General features: G+C 39.5%; 1 protein-coding gene across 2 annotated transcripts in view; it reads left to right on the top strand.

The window, feature by feature from the left end:
• The window catches only part of SYT1 (synaptotagmin I), a 135201-nt gene that overhangs the window by 72894 nt on the left and 44013 nt on the right, over positions 1-18294 (top strand). For both annotated transcript variants that reach the window (XM_010561820.1, XM_010561821.1), the window contains exon 6: positions 6410-6527. In XM_010561820.1, the coding sequence (XP_010560122.1) occupies positions 6410-6527 (118 nt within the window). The remainder of the gene's footprint in view (positions 1-6409; positions 6528-18294) is intronic.

An 18294-nucleotide genomic window follows, 5' to 3' on the forward strand; every position in this document is an offset into this window, starting at 1 on the left:
TTTTTGGATGTATGCTGTAATTCCAATCCATAATCAAAAGCTTTGGAGACAATTGCTTTTGGAAACTGAGACACACTTAGTAGTAGAAACTATATTAACTGAGCATTAAGGTACCCATACTTACTACAAGAGATGTTTTCGAATCCAGCGAGGGTACTGTACCGTGGCTTCCTGTACCCTGTCACAGGAGGACAAGGACTTTCTGTAGAGTGACTGCAATGCACATAAAATATTCTAATAATTATGGAAAAGCTTTGTGACTTGACTTCTCGCAGTGTCTGATAAGCCAAAAAAAATAATCTTTCAAATGTATTACATTTCCTTTCAACATTGTACTTGGGCTACTCACTAGAAGACTAGCCTTGTGACATGCTATAGTTAATAAGTTTTCCATGCTGTCAAAAGTAATAATATTAATGTGCCATTCGGTTAAATTAATTTTGTTTTGTGCACTGGCCTGCATAAACGTGAGTGACATTTAGAAATATGATCAGGCAGGAGCTGAGGAGAAGCCAAGTGGCAAAATAGAGTGAGATGCAATCATTAAAGCAGAGCAGCCAGCTGCAAGCATTTGTGGGTAGGCAAAGAGTTACAGAAAACCAGGCTGTGATGTTCGGGTGTATATGTTTCTTCTAATTCATTCTTCCCTTTCTCATTTATTTAATAAATTAATTTTCTTCTTGTTTAATTAAGAACTCGGTATGTTTGGTAGCATGGTCTCTTGTCTGGAAATCAAAGAGTGTGTTTCTGCTAATCTTTGATTTCAAGTGCCTTCAGCCACAGTGTTTCTCATTTTGCAAGAGGCAGCTGATTGTAATGCTTTTAAACTGATGACCGTGAAGTGTCATTTTCTGCTAATAGCAACAATGTTTTCTCTTTCCATTTCCTCTGCTTTTTAGAAAGCAGTAATAGAAGTGCTTTCTCTAAACAGTTAAAAATGCAATGAAGAGGACTGAAAGGAGGAAGCTGACAAAACCTGACTTGTTAATTTTTTTAATAACACTGGCTGGTTCAAGTTATTGCCCCACTTGCTTTCAAGTCCGATTTACTGTTGTGTTGGAGAATATTACATAATTAGGACAGTTAAAAGAAAGGCCAGCTACTACCTTTCTATATATATATTGCAATAAGAAGACAGAGATTTTTGAAGAATTTCTATGTCAAGTAGTGCTGTTCAGAGGGGAAGAAAAAAAAAGTAGATTTTTCTTGCCACAGAAAGATCCTGCTAGGTCTGTTCCCTTTAAGCAAAGGCAAAAAGTAGTGCTGGCATACAGAAGTTGTATCACAAAGCAGTCGGAGAGTAGAACTGTAGTAGGGAAATCAGTCAAAAGGAATATGCAATTAAACCATTTCTTTTGGCTCTTCCTCACTCCTACTTTATACCGTGACTGTATCCCTACAGATACCACCTCCTGATACCTTTAATGAATTCCCTTCATTCAAAAGATTGTTCCCTGTCTGCCCTAAAACTTCTCCCTTTTAAAACTTACCTCATAGACCTTTGCTTCTATTTCTGTTCTCTGTTCACCTAGCATCAGTCTCCTTTCCATCTCTTCTTTAGCCTGTTGTCACTGCCAGTCCCTTTTTTACAGCATCCAAAACGAGCCCTCTGGATCTTCGCCTCAAGAAGCCTCTGTTTCTTCCAAGATCTCCTGCTGTAACCTATTTCACTTTGCTTTGCTTCTTAATTTACTTGTTATGTGCCTTGTAACTGAACACTTCACATTAACAGGAGCCTCCTTTTATGGCCAAGTTTGTGCATTTGAAGAAGGTGAAACCTATAAAGATGCTTCTGAAATAATGTTAGTAAAAGCAAACAGGAGAAACTTTTGATCACAAACACTCTGTACTTCCATTTTGTAAGACAAGTGGGTTATTCCTGCAAATAAAGACTAATCCTTGAATAAGGAAACATGCAGTAGGGCACTTGTCTGTTCATATTTTATTGTTTTAAAATATTATCTTCAAAAGTGCAGTAGGTACAGTTGTCATGAAGATTCTTCCTTCTTTCCAGAGGCATTTAGCACCTATTTACTGCTAGCTGTATAACAGCGTGGCTGCTCCATTCATGGGCATTAAATTCTTTTAGACAGCAAAGGAATTATTCTGCTTGTCAGATTAATGGTTTAGTTGTTAAAGTCCTTAGGTTTCTGTTGACTGGGTTTATAGTTAGCATTTTGCAGGTCTGAAATAGCTACTTCTGTAATCAACCTTTTGATTGAAAAGGCTGGGGAGAGCTCTGCCTCTTATTCGCCCTCAGTACTTTATCTCAAAAGTAGTTCATAGACTTTGGGGTACAGTGGTACTTGGTGTGCATACATATTCATGTGATAGTCTCCAAAAGTGCTATAATAATGGGCTGACACATTAGCTCCAGCTTTTCTTTCTCTTTCCAGTTCTTTATCTTTCCCTGCTGCACCATCTATTTCTAGCCTATTTATGCAAGCTGAGTTTTAAGGGCTTCTTGCTCACTTCCCACTCCTTTGCCTAATTGTGGCAGAATTGTCTTCATATTGTGGTCCCTGATTTGCAAGTGTAAGAGAAAAAAGATTTTCTGTCTTTCTTGATTATACCTATTGCAGGTTTGAAATTTCTGCTTTGTTCTTTAACTACGTATATATAAAAAAGCAATGTCTTTGAAGCTGTTAGTGTTAAAGACAGCTGTTGTGACAATAAAATTTCAGGTTTAAAGAAAAAAAGGGAGCCCAACAAACCAGTACTTCCTTTTCTCAGTGTGATCTCTATTTGTCCTAGGGGTTGTGGAGGAGTGATACTTTCCCAGTTGTAGATCCCAGCTATGTGTGTGGGTTGCTAATTCTGCCCACTTGCTATGGTAGCTTAATTGAAGTTGTGGCCAGTCCGTGTCATCCATTTCTGCATCCATGTGATTCTATTACTAGTATTACTGTGACACCTTTGCGGCTTAGTGTATTCATGGTTTATGTGCCAAGAAAAAGAATTTGTCAGATTTGAGATCTCCATGTGTAGATACAATATGATGGCCTCAAAACTATCTGAAGCCCATGGATGTGGGAATTGGGATTAGAGATTCTGTCATTACAGTTTACCTGGGTTTCCTGAATTTGAAAGACTCTAGTTTAGCTTATAACCCACCTTTATGCTGTCCCTGTTTCCTCCACAGAGTTTTAAAACATTTTGGTTGGTATGAAAACTATACAGTGAGCATTATGAGCTTCCATTGTAAATATTGATCAGTGGGAGATTGTATTTTAGGTCTTCACCCATAAATCATGTCCTATTGTGTTTCTCTCAGGCTTATGTAAATATCCACAATCAAAACCAGGTATTGAATTTGGAAACCCACCTCACTGTGTTGATATCCTTCCTCCCTCTACTGACTATTTTGGAGTCTTAGATCCAATTAGGAAAAAGCATATGGTGCCGTGGCTCATTATTTTGGTATTGTTTTACCAAGAGAGCTGCAAGCAGCAACTTTCTTGTAATATCCTCCACAAAAATATGGAGAATGTTTATATTAAGAAGATAGATATCTCTGCTAGAGATTTGCAGTGCGAATGAGAGTAATCTGCATAAATAGCATTTTTCTCTGTAGCTCATTATGAGAGTGTACTGTCAATGCAAAAATGACTACTGACAAATACGAGAAGAAACATGAGACAGGCAGGAGCCTCTTAGAGTTGTCTCTAAAAAGTCCAGGTTCTCAACAGGACTTCAAGTAGCTTTTTCCAAGCTGAAGAAGTGTTAGCAGCACTGTCTGTGTCACTTGTTCTGCTCCATTGCATCCTCTTTAAATGTAATGAAGTTGTGAAGTTGCCTGGTGGGGAGAGTCTTTTGATTGGTGTTTAGGTATTATACATGAATATGTTAATGTCTATGAACCTCCCACTTGGAAGGAAGTTTCTAACACTAACTTACAGTTTCCATCAGAGATCAAAGTAATTTACTAACATAAATTATTTATACATAGGGCTGAAAGAAATTCATAATAACAATAAGGCACCTCCATGAGATAATCACCATAGCAGAAGCACTTATCTGTACCTTGTAGCCCTGCAGGGGTTTGTAATTATCTTCTGCAAACCACACCTCTGGTGATAGCTTTTTGTTGCTTCATTGCAGCGCTGCCACTTGCAGTATTTTGCCTGACAAATATTTTTGAAATTAAAAAAAAAAAAAAAGCCAAAAAAACACCACACCAAAACTGAAAAACAGCTTAGGAATAGAAAACTTGTGGCAGTCATGCAAAGAGAAAATGTTAAAAGTACAAGAAATACTAAAGAAATGCAGTTAATACTTTTTTTGTTGTTATTAAAATCTGTATCAAATGTGATTATGTAGGCATTTAAAGAGGTACCTATGCTATTTTTTCAAGTTACTCTCTGGAATGAGCTCGTCATCTGCTGCCTTTTCCCATGGCTTGCTAGTGATCTGTGGAAAACAGGCTGTTTACATGGTGCTGGCTTCTCTGTGCTTCCTGCAGCTAAAATTACATTAAAAGAGGCTAAAAATGCATTAAATGCTCTCATAAAATTACTCTTCTGTGTAGACAGTTGCAGTATTTGCACAGAAGCATAACGTGATTACAGATGGAGAAAGGCTAGTGAGAGGTGATGGTCTCCGTGGCAATAACTGTGTTTGTAAAGTACCTCCTCCAGCCTCTGCTGAAGCACTTGGATCAGAAACAATCCTAACACCTTCTTGTGCTTAATAAACATGCTCTAGTCTCAACACAAGTACCTCCCCCTCCCCCCCGCAAAAACCCCCAAACCAAAAATCCACTCAAAGGAACAATTAGAAGCATGGTATTGATTTAAAAGTACCTTCTAAAATAGATGTTTAGATATTCTGTCAACGAGGTGCATTTCTGAGGAATACAAGGGAATGCAAGTTCCCATGCTGCTACAGCCAAAACTCTGCCTAGTGAATCTAGAGGTGAGGGCAGAGCCCTTAAATGTCAGGAGATAGGTGAGCACAAAGGACTCCAAGACAGGGGACTAAAACGAGCTTTCAAATATACCCTCTTTCAGTCTTATTCAGAGCCAACATGAATCAACCAGGCTAATTTAAACCAAGTCTACCATGTAATAGAACAGCGACCGCAGAGAATGCGGGGTGGCTGGGTGAGCTGTGATCATGATAACACAAATCAATAAGCAATTGATTTCTTCCATTCTGAACAAGCTGCAAGTGATAGATCAACTTTACCATTAGCCTAGCCAATATGGACTTCCAAAACCGAATGGCAGGGGAACAGGAGCGTGTTTTGCTGTCACTGTGCTGTTGCAGGCTCAGTTAGAGCCGAGCATGAGCTAGGCAGATTGCACGGCTGAAATCCATATTTCTGTGATCTGAATCTATGATGGGATTTATAACAGTATGTGCAGACATGAAGGGGTAGTAAGTCCTTCCACAGCAGTGCAGTCCATGCTGTGAAAGGCTTCTTAGGTTATTCTAGCTATGAGTTGAAAATGGAAATTTTCTGATATTAGGATCTGTTCTTTTGAGCAAGGTCATAACATCATTATAGCCCTCCTGGGTCAGATAGAGGTCTCTAAGATACTGCTCCCCAACTACCCCCTTTGCAGCCTGAAGAGCCCTAATCTACTTAAGCTGTTCCTTCTGCAGAAGCTGTGTCATATCTTTGATCATTCCTGCTGCTTTTCTTGGAATCTTCCCCAATTCTACCATATCCTTTTTGAGGTGGGGAGGACACCATAAGTTTTCAAGATACCGGCACATGTGCATTCTGACAGTGTTTTTATACATGATACACACATTTAACATCATGAGCTATTTTGTGTTCTCTCTGAGCATTTCCTAACTCTGCATAACTGTGTTTGTTCTGTATGTTTCCTGACCACTGGTGATCACTGAACTGATGTTTTGTGGGGAACTATCTATTACAATCCCTGGCTCTTGTTCCTAACTTGTAATAATAATTTCAGTGTCTGTCACTTTATAGGTATGGCATTGTTGTTGTAGTTTCTAAGTTGTTGGGTTTTTTGGTTTTGTTTTTTTTTTTTTACTAAAAGGAACAATAACTACATAATACTGCTCTTAATATATACTGCTCTGGTCCATTGTTGGGAACAACAAAGAATTCTGCATCCCCAAGGAAGTCTTCTGACACAAGCCCACGTACCTCTTGATAAGGGAGAAAGGTGTAAATTCTGAACTATAGCTGAGTATCTGGCATAGAATTGTTTAGGTTGGAAAAGACCTTTAAGATCATTGAGTCCAACCATCAACCCAACACCACCACGTCCACTAAACCAAGATATCTTGTATTGTTCGTTTGAATGTTTTGTTTAACAGTAGGAGTTTGAGATGTAATCCTGTTACTTTTCTGCGGGGCTTTCAAAATTGCATTTTTAAAAGGTACAAAAAATTATTAAAATGTAACATCATGTCTTGTTTGCTTTCACAGCAAGAAAAACTGGGTGATATCTGCTTCTCTCTCCGTTATGTGCCTACTGCTGGCAAACTGACTGTTGTCATTTTAGAGGCAAAGAACCTGAAGAAGATGGATGTCGGTGGACTATCAGGTATGTGCATGAAAATCTGCTTGTAGATTTTTGCAGGCTTGTAAAGGCAGAAAATCAACTCATTTTCTACTGGAGATCTCTTGGTTGAGAAGGTAAGGGCTGTTGTTCACTGTCTGAAAAATGTGGTTTGTGTTTTCTGAAAGTTGGGGCATGACTGAGTATATCAGAATTCATTCTAGCTTAAAAAAAGGTATTTTGTTACACATTGCATTCCACTCCAAGAGAAGGTCTGAAGAGTTAAACAGTCAGATGACAAGCTCTCTGTACTTTCCTTCTCTCCTGTTGCCTGGAGATAAATAAAGACTGTTCAGGCAAGAGGAAAAAATCTGACTACAATTCCTATTGTCTGTTTAATCTCACAAAATGTGAGCATTTCCCTACAATGTTACTGATAATACGTAATAGAGGAACTCGCCACAGGTCACCATGCTGACTGCTGGTTGAGGTGCTAGGATAATTGTTTCTACATCTGAAGGGCTCGGGTGCGATTGCTTCCACGCACAGAGCTGGGAGTGCTCTGCATTCGCGTGTACACCGGCAATCCAAATGACAGTCTTGCGCTTGTGGTAGTCAGTGAGGTTGGTACCTCCACCGTGCTCAGTACCTACAAGTAGTCTTCGCGGCCTTTCCCCGTAGTAAGGCTCTACACACCGTGAGCGAGGTGATGGACGCCCTCTCTAAGGGAGGCTGCAGTCGGCACGTGTGACATCAGGCCTGGGGCTCTCCGGTAGGGCTGTGTCCCACGGTCCTGGTGGAGCTCCAGGGAAGCTGCTGTTCTCTGCTGTGTCTGGAATTTGGACACAAATTCCTGTCTAAATTGCCAGTTAGCTGACACCAAATTAAATAACGTGCTTTATAAGGAGAGGTCTTTCCAGGAGAATTTTATTTTATATACCTTCTGTTTAAAAGAGGCAGTTTCTGCCGACTACTGAGAATGAGGATATTTCCAGCACAGCTCTAGAACTGAAAACTTTTACAGCTGTCATTAACGCACAGATGATGCAATTGCCAATTTTGAATTGGCAAGTGGCAATAAAAAAAGTGGTTTACTTTTATTTTCTTATAATCTTAGCACAAGGTAAGAATTATATCCAAAATACACAGAGAAATGGGAACCTGATAAAAGCAAGCCTGAAGGTTTTATTTACCACTTCTGATGAACAATAACAAGAGGACCTTCACAAAGTGAGGGGAAACAAAGTCTCTTACCATTAACCAGTTATCTTTTTTTTATTTTACTTGCTTCTAAAGTCTTCTACTGCACAGCAACAGACATAATAAAGTAAAAGACATCAAAATATTGTTGTCATTACCTCAATTCAAGTCTAGCTTTTTCTTGTCTAAAATGGACACTGGATTAGGACACACCACTAATAGTTTCCCTAATGCTCATACTGAACAAATTGCAAATTAATGTTCTTAAGCACGTTTACTTCCTAATTGTTTTCTAATGAAAGATTAGATTCTTATAATGAGGAAATGTGGGGGTTTTTTGACTGAAGTATATCTCTAAGAGCCAGAGCATCTATATTCTTTTCCAAGCTTTGCAAGAAATGTGATGGATAATGGATACTCGGCTCATAAGAAAAGAAAGGGGCAGGGGAAGCACTAATGAACTGAAGACCTTCTACAAACTTCAGATGGAAAATATAATGCATTGTGTTGGAAATAACTACAAGGAAATGAGTGGGCTTACTCTCCTCTATGTGCTGAAGCACACAGAGGGACATTTAAATATATTTCTAGGGGACAACAGGTTTTGTTCCCCTTTTTTAGGGCATTGCCAAACTAGAAACCTTATGTTCTCTCGGAGACAAACAAACCCAATGGGATACCATGGTTGTAGCTGGAATTCAAAAGTCACTGACAGTGATAAATGGCAGTTAGTACGGTATTCCTGAGGCAGTAATTATAGATGAAATAATGTTGGTTTAAAGTGGATCCAGTATCTTTCATTAGGGAGTTTATCTTTTGAATAAATTATGCAGAAATAACTTTTGAAACCAAGCTGAGATTCTGTTGTCACTATTCATGCTAAATAATACCTACTCTCAAAGTATTCATGCTAAATAATACCTACTCTCAAAGTATAGTACTGCTAAGTGGTAATGAAGCTGACAGGATTTTATCTCGATTAGCAAATGCTTTCCCCACTAGTTTTGTTATTTTCTCTAGATACTAAAATGGCTTATTGTTTTGCAAAACTGGAAGTTTTGCATTGCAGTGGAGGTGGAAAAATGTTAACAATCAAACGTGATCTCAAACTGAATGTTACCTATATACCTCAACAGCACTTGCTGTTACCAAGGGAAAGCCATTAGCAAGATGTGAAAATTACGTAGTTGACACGGGGGGGGGGGGGGAATAATCTTAGAAGTTTGTCAAAAATAGGCAAAAAGTATCTTGTTTTTGAGTTTAGAGTATGTCTTTTTGTTGTTCTCTCCTATTTTGGAGAAGATGCTGGAAAAGCAGAAGACAGACATTTGGAAAGGGCTCTGCTTTCTCCTGCATCCAGCCTTTATGCCTCTCTGTGGAGTTTCTGCCTTGCGGAAAGGAGGAGCGAGCCCTGGCTGCTGCAGGAGGTCTGACGGTGCTGCCAAGCAGTCGCAGCACAGCGGCAGACGACCTTGCAGTTTCCTTCTGGCTGCTGCTCTCCACATCTTGGCTGTTACTGCTGCTAGTAAATATCTGCTATCCCTTTGCACCTCAACGATGTGGACAGCTTTAGAACGTTTATGTTATCTTCAGTCCCGCTACAAAGAACCAGTCACTCTGGCTCAGTAGTTTTCTGAGCTTCTATTTAGAAATTTATTAAATCCATAATTGTGCTCAATCGGACTTAAATACACGCTTGATTTTTAACATGTATATTTATGTTGTGCAGCTGGAGAGCCCAGTTACAAAAGTACCTGTCAAAAGCAAGAGGCCAATCAAAGTAGATTGAGAGTACTACCTTTCCTAGCTTTTCTACAGGGCTTCTACTGGTGAAACCTTAATCCTGCTAGTCAGCGTATATATCCTATTCAAAGGTTACTACAGTTGCAAAACAAAAAAAAAACCAACAACAAAAAAAAGCCTTTATCTCCAGCATTTTGAACTTTTCCATAAATTTTATTAGTAGTCAAAAGCCAAGCACGAATTACTTTGGAAACAGACAATAAAAGACAACAGACTAATCATCAAATTCATTAGGCTCCTTGTAACAAAACCAGATCACCCATCTGAGCAATAAACTCCCAGGTCTTAAACTTAATTGCAACATCAGGCTGTGACTAAAGCAAACCTTGGCTCAAACACTGGAACTGTTCAGCCTGAGCTCATCAAGTCACCACAACAAGTGGAAATTATTACTTCTGGTGAGCAAGGGCCTCTGGCAAACAATTATGCATGTTTTAAAATGGCATTTTAATTATTTAAATTGTATTCAAATGCATTTTTAATGAATCTGACATCTGGCAGGTGATATGTAGGAATGTAAGCTATAAAGAGATTATTTTTATTTGTCTGAATTTGGTAAACTCGAGTTACATGGCTTTATAGGTATCCTTCACCCAAAATCTCTATGAGACTTAGAAGCTTAGGTCTTGCAGCAAATCAAGGGAACTTAGCCTCCCAAGTCACTGTGGTGTTTGGGTTTTTTTAATTTCATTTAGATGATTTGCAAAATTGGAATATTTCGAAACTAGTTTGCAGTTTAATCTCTCCAAACAGGCCTTAGAGACGTAGCCTGACTAATTCCTCGATAAGCGCACAATGCAGCTCAGGTATGCCAGTCGGTTCACAAGGGTTGTCTATGAATTATGATACTTCATTCAGGTTTACGATTACTTCTGCTCCAGAAAGAGGGCAGGAATTATCTGCAGCTCCCCTATGAGATATTCATTTAAATCAAACTGGTAGTGATTTCATATACAGATTTAAATGAGTATGAAACTTCATCTAAATTAATTTTAATCTTGTTTTCAATTTGTAGTTTTTACTTATTTTCTAAAGAAAAATGGTGGTTTAACCCTCAGCACATCTGACTAGCAGCTAAATATGGTCTGTGCAATAAATACAGTGCTTCTTATTACATAGGAAAATTCCCAATATTAATACACATTAATGCAGGTAGTTCTATAGATTTCCATGTGTTCAGTCATACCCTCCATTTGTATTCATTTTTGTTCCTAACATGAAATAAAAGCTTTCATTTCAACTTTGAACAGCTTTCCCTGCATTGACCAAGCCAATCATTGAAATAAATTATCTTATTATATAATAATATTATAATAGATATGTTATTATAAATACCACCTCCACTGCAATGCAAAAATTACATTGAAAAGCATTTTGCCTCTGAACCTTCAGAAGGAGCTGGGGCTGGCACCTGGACAGGCTGCTGTTGTGGGTGTTTAGCTACCCAGGCCCTTTGGCTTAAATGCCTTTTTTTTTTTTGTTTTGTATCAAAAAGTCATCTCTTAGTAGCTGACAATATGTGTAAGCCTTAACATAGCTTATCTTTTCAGGATTAATTTCAGTATGGTTTTTTTCCTTCTAAATATCTTTGAAAGCTAAAATGTGGTTTTGTTCTCCGTGTATTATTTTAGTGTGCTTAGCTTTTAGGGAATCTAATTACCAGGAATGTATCCTAGTAGCAAGCAGTATACTCTCCCCTTATCTCCTCAGCACTGCTGTCTCTCACCACTCCCCCCCTCATCAGACTGGGAGTTCCAATGGGGAGGAGATGCCCTAGCTGGCATGGGCTCAGGTATTGCCTTAGGAACTGTTGCCAAGTAGCAAATACTATAGCAGACCCTAAACTGTACCTATTTATGCCAAATTAATGGCTAGGAAGAACTGCAAGAAGAGGATTGTCATAGGATCCGTGTGCTCTTCCTTCTGCAGAAAGCTGCACATACAGCTGTGAAGAGAAAGCGGCCCATAATCCAGTCCGTTATGTGTGAAAGCTAATCTCAATATTTATGAGTTATAAATAGAAAATACACAGCACCTCTTTGTATCTGCCAAGCAAATACTATAAATCAGAACCATCTCTAGGGACCAAATGGTACTATAGTAGAAACAAAGCTAGTTTTCTACAATTAGACATTTATTTTAAATACTGCATTCAAATTCAAAAAGCTTGGTTGGATGTCTTAGAAAAGAATTGAAAAATTAAAAATTGTTTAGAGACCAGCTCTTTGAAGACAGTGAATGCTCATGAATTATGCAGTCAGAGCATTCACTTTAATAACTTCATTAAAACATAAGAAACCTTAAAAGCTAGCTAACATGAATGCAATATTATGGGAAGAGAAATACACCATTAGTGCCATGGCCTTGCTATAAGCCATATTGTAAGCATAACTCAGTGAATATTAAGGGAAAAGAAAACAGCCTTATTAAAAGACAAAAGTAAAAATAAACAACAACCACCACCACCACAACAGCTGCATTTGCAACTAGCGTAATCCTAAAGAATCCAACAGAGATCAGTAGCAACAAATATTTTAAGATCTCTACTTACTGTGAGGATTTCTATAACATCTAATATCTCAGTATCTTTACTGTAATACACTGGGAGAACTTCCAACAGTAGATGGCTGCAGCAATACATCTCTCTAATGCTTGCAAAGCAGCCTCACGGCATCACAGTAAATTCGCTGTGGGCTCCTACAGTGGTGATGGAATTGGTCACCAAATCTCCATCATGCTAAAATCTTTCTTTCCTGCCTGAAAGAACATTCCTGTTGGTGACATCTTCCCAAAGACTGGGCAGTAGGGTGGAGGGTTTTGTCTGAAATGCTCCTCTTTCAATGGGTAAATAAGGTCTTAGGGAGTCGTTTCTTCTAATCCCAGCTCAAGCCTTCCACATCAAACCACCTTCTTCCTCAAGTTAAAAGCTGAAGAAGGGAATTCCAACATCAAAATATACTCCAAATTACAATGTATTCATTGTAGAATCTGTGTTAAAGGATACATAGAGTCTCATATTCCAGGCTATTTTGGAGAGTCTTATGAGGAAGCTGTCAGGTAATTGTCCATTTTGGAGCAAGTACGCAATTTCCATGGAATCATATGCTACAGGGTATTACATGCAATAATATATTGTATAAGATGTGGTGGTTCCTACAAAGAAGCAGAGTCAAATTGTTCTGCTCTTCTTTTTCCTTCTATGCTTAAAATAAGGTAAAAGAGATTGTGCCTGCTGATTACCAGTGAAGTTGTACCAAACCTGTAGGAATTGCTCTCGGAACCTTTAGGACAAACATTGGAAAAAGCTCCTGGGCTCGGGAGGTGTTTGAACAGCTTCTTGATTTGAGAAAGGAAAGAAAGCTTATTGTACGTGTACATTTCCTTAATCGTACACGCTGACCAAAGGTGCAGGAGGTCAGCACCCAGCTGTGTGGACTCTGCCAGCCAATAGTCATAATCTTCTGGCATTGCTGTTGATTCCTCCCCACCCTCCCTTCCCCAAAACAGAGCCGGAAGACTTCTTATTCTTTGATTTGAATAGCCACATCTACATAATGCATTTTGTGTGTGTTTGCATGCGTGCTTCTTTCTGATTCAATTACAGTCTGGTTTTATTTGGTTATGCAGTCCCAAAGCAAGTGTGAAGATGTGTGGTGGTGTGGTTTAGCCCCAGCCGGCCGCTCAGCCCCACACAGCTGCTCGTTCATTCCCCCTGGGTGGGATGGGGAGAGAATCGGAAGGGTGAAAGTGAGAAAACTCGTGGGCTGAGATAAAGACAGTTTAATAGGGAAAGCAAAAGCTGCGCACACAAGCAAAGCAAACCAAGGAATTCATCCACCACCTCCCACGGGCAGGCGGGTGTTCAGCCATCTCCAGGACAGCAGGGCTCCAGCACGCCGAATGGGGACTTGGGCAGACAAACGCCATCACTCCCAACGTCCCCCCCTTTCCTTCTTCTTCCCCCAGCTTTATGTGCTGAGCATGACGTCCTATGGGCTGGAATGTCCCTTGGGTCAGTCGGGGTCAGCTGTCCCGGCTGTGTCCTCTCCCAATTCCTTGTGCCCCCCCAGCCTGCTGGCTGGTGGGGGGGGGGGAGAAGCAGAAAAGACCTTGACTCTGTGAGCACTGCTCAGCAGTAGCTAAAACATCCCTGAGTTATCAACACTGTTTTCAGCACAAATCCAAAACAAAACACAGCCCCATACTAGCTACGGTGAAGAAAATTATCCCAGCTGAAATCAGCACAATGTGTTAATTACTCATATGAAAATGAGATGGTTAATACTTCAGGTTTTCAAGCTCTACCAGAATTTCATAGCAATGTGACTGGCTGTAAAAGGGATGTGGAAATACTGTAGATAGACTCTGGAGTCCTTAGGGAAATTAGTCAGTTCTCTTACTTGTAAGTTTAATTTATTTTTACTCTCTGAAAATTGCAGCCTATGTCTTTCCTTTTAATGGGTCTGAAGAAAAAAATTAAAAGATGAACTCAAAAAGAAAATGTCTTTTTTCATCTCTATAAATACAGTTTAGATCAGTGCTTAAATGGTCACAAAAAGTGAGGAAAGTATAATTGAGGGTACTTCCTTTACAGGACTGTGTAAAGTCATACAGGTTTTTAAGATAGCATGGGAAGCATTTTATTAGCACTGTTACACAGTTGAAGTTTGATGAAGTTTATAGGACTTTCAGATAGAAACAACTTTCAATTCAAGTTTATACGTTAGTTTAAATCCCACATGCCTTTTTTGTTTGTTTAATCCCATGTGGGCAAGAAAGATGATTAGTTTCTGCTAGGTCCTTATGTGGTTACTTCTTACAGGCCTCCTGGCTGTTTCCAACATGTAACTCCTTTGTGTGCACATCTCAATGGAAAGAAACATTGCACAAATTAGACCCTTGGTCCTGATCTTGAATTATCCCTGAAGGGGACCGGGGTTGTGTGCTGAGAAGGGAACTGCACGTCTCCTCTAGTACACTGTGCTGAAAATACGTCTGTGACAACAGAGAAAGTATATACTTCAGTGTAAGGAAAGAGGAAAACAGGTGCTTCTCGTTCTTTGTCAGTATCACTACTTTACGTATATTCTTTGTGGTGATAGTTGTTCAAGTCTGTTCACACATTTGGCAAGTGAAGCTGTCCGCTGGCAGCTACGAGGTGCTTGCTTATCATTCAACAAAAATGGAAAGGAAGTTTTCCCATTGCCAATTCCAAAATTTATTTTCCAAAACCTTTCTAACTGAAGGTGGAGGTCAAGTCCTGCCCTTTCTAATATTGATGCAGTTCCCCAGAAAGGTCCCATTACCCTTCTCGAGGTAACAGAAGAGAAATATAATCTTGTTGCTGATTGAGACTGAGGTGCCAACATTCAGTTATTCTCACGGTGCCTTTTGTGTGTCTCAGGAGAGTGATATGAATCTCAGTGGGATTCTTTTTCCAACTATTTTATCCCTCACTTTACTTCCGTGGTGCTGTGGATGAGGTAGAAAAGCCAGCATTTGGGCCCTGTTTCTTCCCACCAGCACAGGCCACCCTGCCTTAGAGCCACCTTGTTCTAGTTGAGTCAGTCATGGGGGTTTGATTAACTGCAGATTACCTGCCAACAAGGTGGAAAAGTGAAGCCCAGAAATGCCACTTTTCCCTTGTAAAGAAGTTCCTGTGTGGTGGAGGTGAGAATTTATCTGGGTTTAATTCCTAGCTCCTGTTTTTTGTGCTTTTATTGGCTGTGAAAGTCAACACTGCAGTTGTCCTGTCTTCATGAGGGTCTTCTGTATCATCATTAAGGTGTCTTTCCATCTTCTTTGTAATAAACTGAATAACTGAGCTCTTCAGGCATAGTTTTCTGCGAAACTTTCAGATATGTTGAAGGGGAAGACAAGTCTGGGTATGAGTGAAGTACCTACACAAGCAACACCTTTATTTAGATATTTAGTTTATCTAGGACACCTAACCTGCTAGGCAATTGTTTTACAAAGCTAAAGGTAAGAGAGCAATCTGGTCTTTTTTTTTTCTCCCTTAGCAGTATGATTGGTTTTAAACTAAAAACTGTGGGGTTTTTTCCTCCATTATACTAGTCTTGTTGATAAGATGGTGCCAGATGTGTTTCTCTCAACTGATGCATCTATCACCAACATAATGCAATAGTAAAATAGGTAATATGGAGGGAGCATCTCCTGACATTTTATGGTAGTTAGTGCAGTGACTCTAGTCCATAGGAGATTAAGTTTTTCTTCCTCTTGTGTTTATTAAGCTATCTTTTTTCTGTCTTGATGAATATGCTATTGCTCATTCCCCACATGAGTTCCTTTTGTTTCTGCTGAGCTGTCTTCAAGTTTACAAATAGCAACACTTTTTACTCTCTTTAAATCAAAGTAATTTATGTGTAGGGGTTTCTTGCTGCATCCCATCACGTTAGTATTAATGTAATAATTATTGAATGGTAAAATATATAACTCTTATTAAGGAAAGACACAAATAAATCACAGATCACATAGCATCTGTCCAGTATGCATGCCACCAGACATAAACTTCTTTATTTGACTGCGAAATTCAAATGTTATGTAAGACAATTGACCAATGTGCAATGGGTAACATTTAGAGGTTTTCTTGCAAAACATGCCTAAAAGGAAATCTGTCATAAAGCATCCCACCCACTGCAAAGCTCAGCTGTTTTCTACTTTTTTTGTGAAGGCAGGAAGGAGGATTTGTAAGCTCTGTATTGTGAGCTTTGTCACAACATAATAATCTGTCTCAGATTTGAGTTGGTCGAAAACAAAGTAAAGATACAGTTATACGTTATAAAACTGTGCATGATCTAATAGTAGGCAGAACCAAATTTTAATTCCTGTCCTGTAAGTAATGACACATGAGGATTTTGGGATCTAAATGTAATCTCTGCAGCTCAGCAGCATCTCTGTAGGGATTGCTTCAGGTCAGAGAAGTAAAGGGTTCTGTTTAATCTCAGCTATCAAGCCCAATTCATGGGACCTCGTTTTCTTCAGATTGCCAGCGGTATCACAGAACATTTTACATATACAGGTCTGCAGGTTAAATCCACCTTTCCAGTGAAGAGAATATGATAATGCCCTGATTGAGCCCTAGTGAGAAAGCATCTTAAAATCTGTTTGAGCCTCCCCAGAAATCTTTGCAGTACTGCTGGCTCCAGGGCCAGTCTCATTACAACATTGTTGTGAGGGGATGCGTTCCTGCAGCAAGTTCCAGGAAGCTGAGTTGAAGTACTCGGCTATATTGGTTTCTTCCCATCAGCAAACCATCACATGCTTGTCAACAGTTGAGGGATGCTAAAAGTAGGGATTTTGAAAGCAGGCAACATAACGGGTTTTTTAAATTCAGGAGCCCTGGCTATGTGGGATGTGAAGAAATGCTTATGTAAGGATGTGACAGCATCAGCAAGTCTTGTGCTGCAAATTGTTTCAGCTGGTTGGCAGCTAAGTTAATCTAGTCTGCTCCCTCATGGATAAAAAAATAGAGGGGGGAATGTTTAATTAAAAAGAAGTGCATGTTACTTTACAAATAAGGTATTTGGGATCTGAATCTGGAAAGTTGTGGGAGCAAAGGTGTTTCTGGGAGAGGTTTCTGCTGTTGTCATTCAAAGTCACTTTCACTGGGGCTAAGCAAGCTTAAAGGGTATCAGACCAAACTCCTTCGTGGATGGTGGAAGTCAAGGACTGGCTTAGCCATTCCTGGAGACGATCCAGCGCTCCCCATTGCTGAGGAACATCTACTTGAGGAAGTTACTGTCTGTCTGGTGGTCAGGAAACCAGCACTTGACAAGAACAATCTTTCCATCTGCTGCTCTGCTCCGTCTTTGTGTCTGGTAGTCCCTGTGGGAGAGCAAGGCAGTGACTTCCTAAATTGATTCAGTTCTTTGACCTGGATTAGTCAAGAAATAGACCTAAGTATGAGACAGATGCTGCTTTTGTCTAATCTGGGCATGGATTGCATCTTTTTGATCAAGGTTTGAAAATGGAGTAGTATAAGAGAATCCACACCAAAGCGTAGACAATCATTTGTTCATAAATGAAATTATTCACATCTTCCATATACACCAATGCACACTTTCCTTTGTGTAACTACTATGTCTACGATATTATGAAATACCAATTGCTGTAGTGTCTAGGTATTATGGTCCTCAGCTTCAGGTTCCATGAGGTAGCAGGGGATATACACCTGATAGCTTTTCAGCCTTGAGGTAGGTTTTGCACTGATGAAATGTTCCATTGCATTAAGAGTTGGCAAAAGCCCAAGGCCAACAGTAGTCCTCTGATAATTTAAAATATAGTTCTGTGAGCAGTGGAATTATAAGGCATGATTTCCTTTAAATTTTGGAGTGTCACTGGGTATTCTGATGTCTAATAAAATACGTGCTTCAATTGAAACTTTTTTCCCACAGTTTGAACATCCATAATATCTCTTTCACACATGTATTTTCTGGTGTGTAATGAGAGGTGAGACCATGTTGCAGCTTTCACCTCATATAGGGACACTTAGTAGGCTCTCTCTATTCCACCTGGCTGCCTACTTTCACAAAGCTTGTAGGAATTTAATATTCTTGAGAGACCTGTGATCATGTCAAGTTTGATTGACACTGGCCAATATACTAAAAAGGTATGGAAAGGGGGCAGTCCGTCACCAGGCTGGTACTTGCACACAAAGAAGACAGAAAGATTACCTACACTGTGTTTCCTTGGGAACCCAAACAAAAAGAAATGTACTTTGTTTCATTGCAAATCCAGTGACAAACATGCTTTGATGATTCATATTTAAATCTATTGTCATTTTCTTGCC

Source organism: Haliaeetus leucocephalus, unplaced genomic scaffold (genome assembly GCF_000737465.1).
Source record: "Haliaeetus leucocephalus isolate CR32 unplaced genomic scaffold, Haliaeetus_leucocephalus-4.0 Scaffold151, whole genome shotgun sequence".
NCBI classification, from domain to species: domain Eukaryota; kingdom Metazoa; phylum Chordata; class Aves; order Accipitriformes; family Accipitridae; genus Haliaeetus; species Haliaeetus leucocephalus.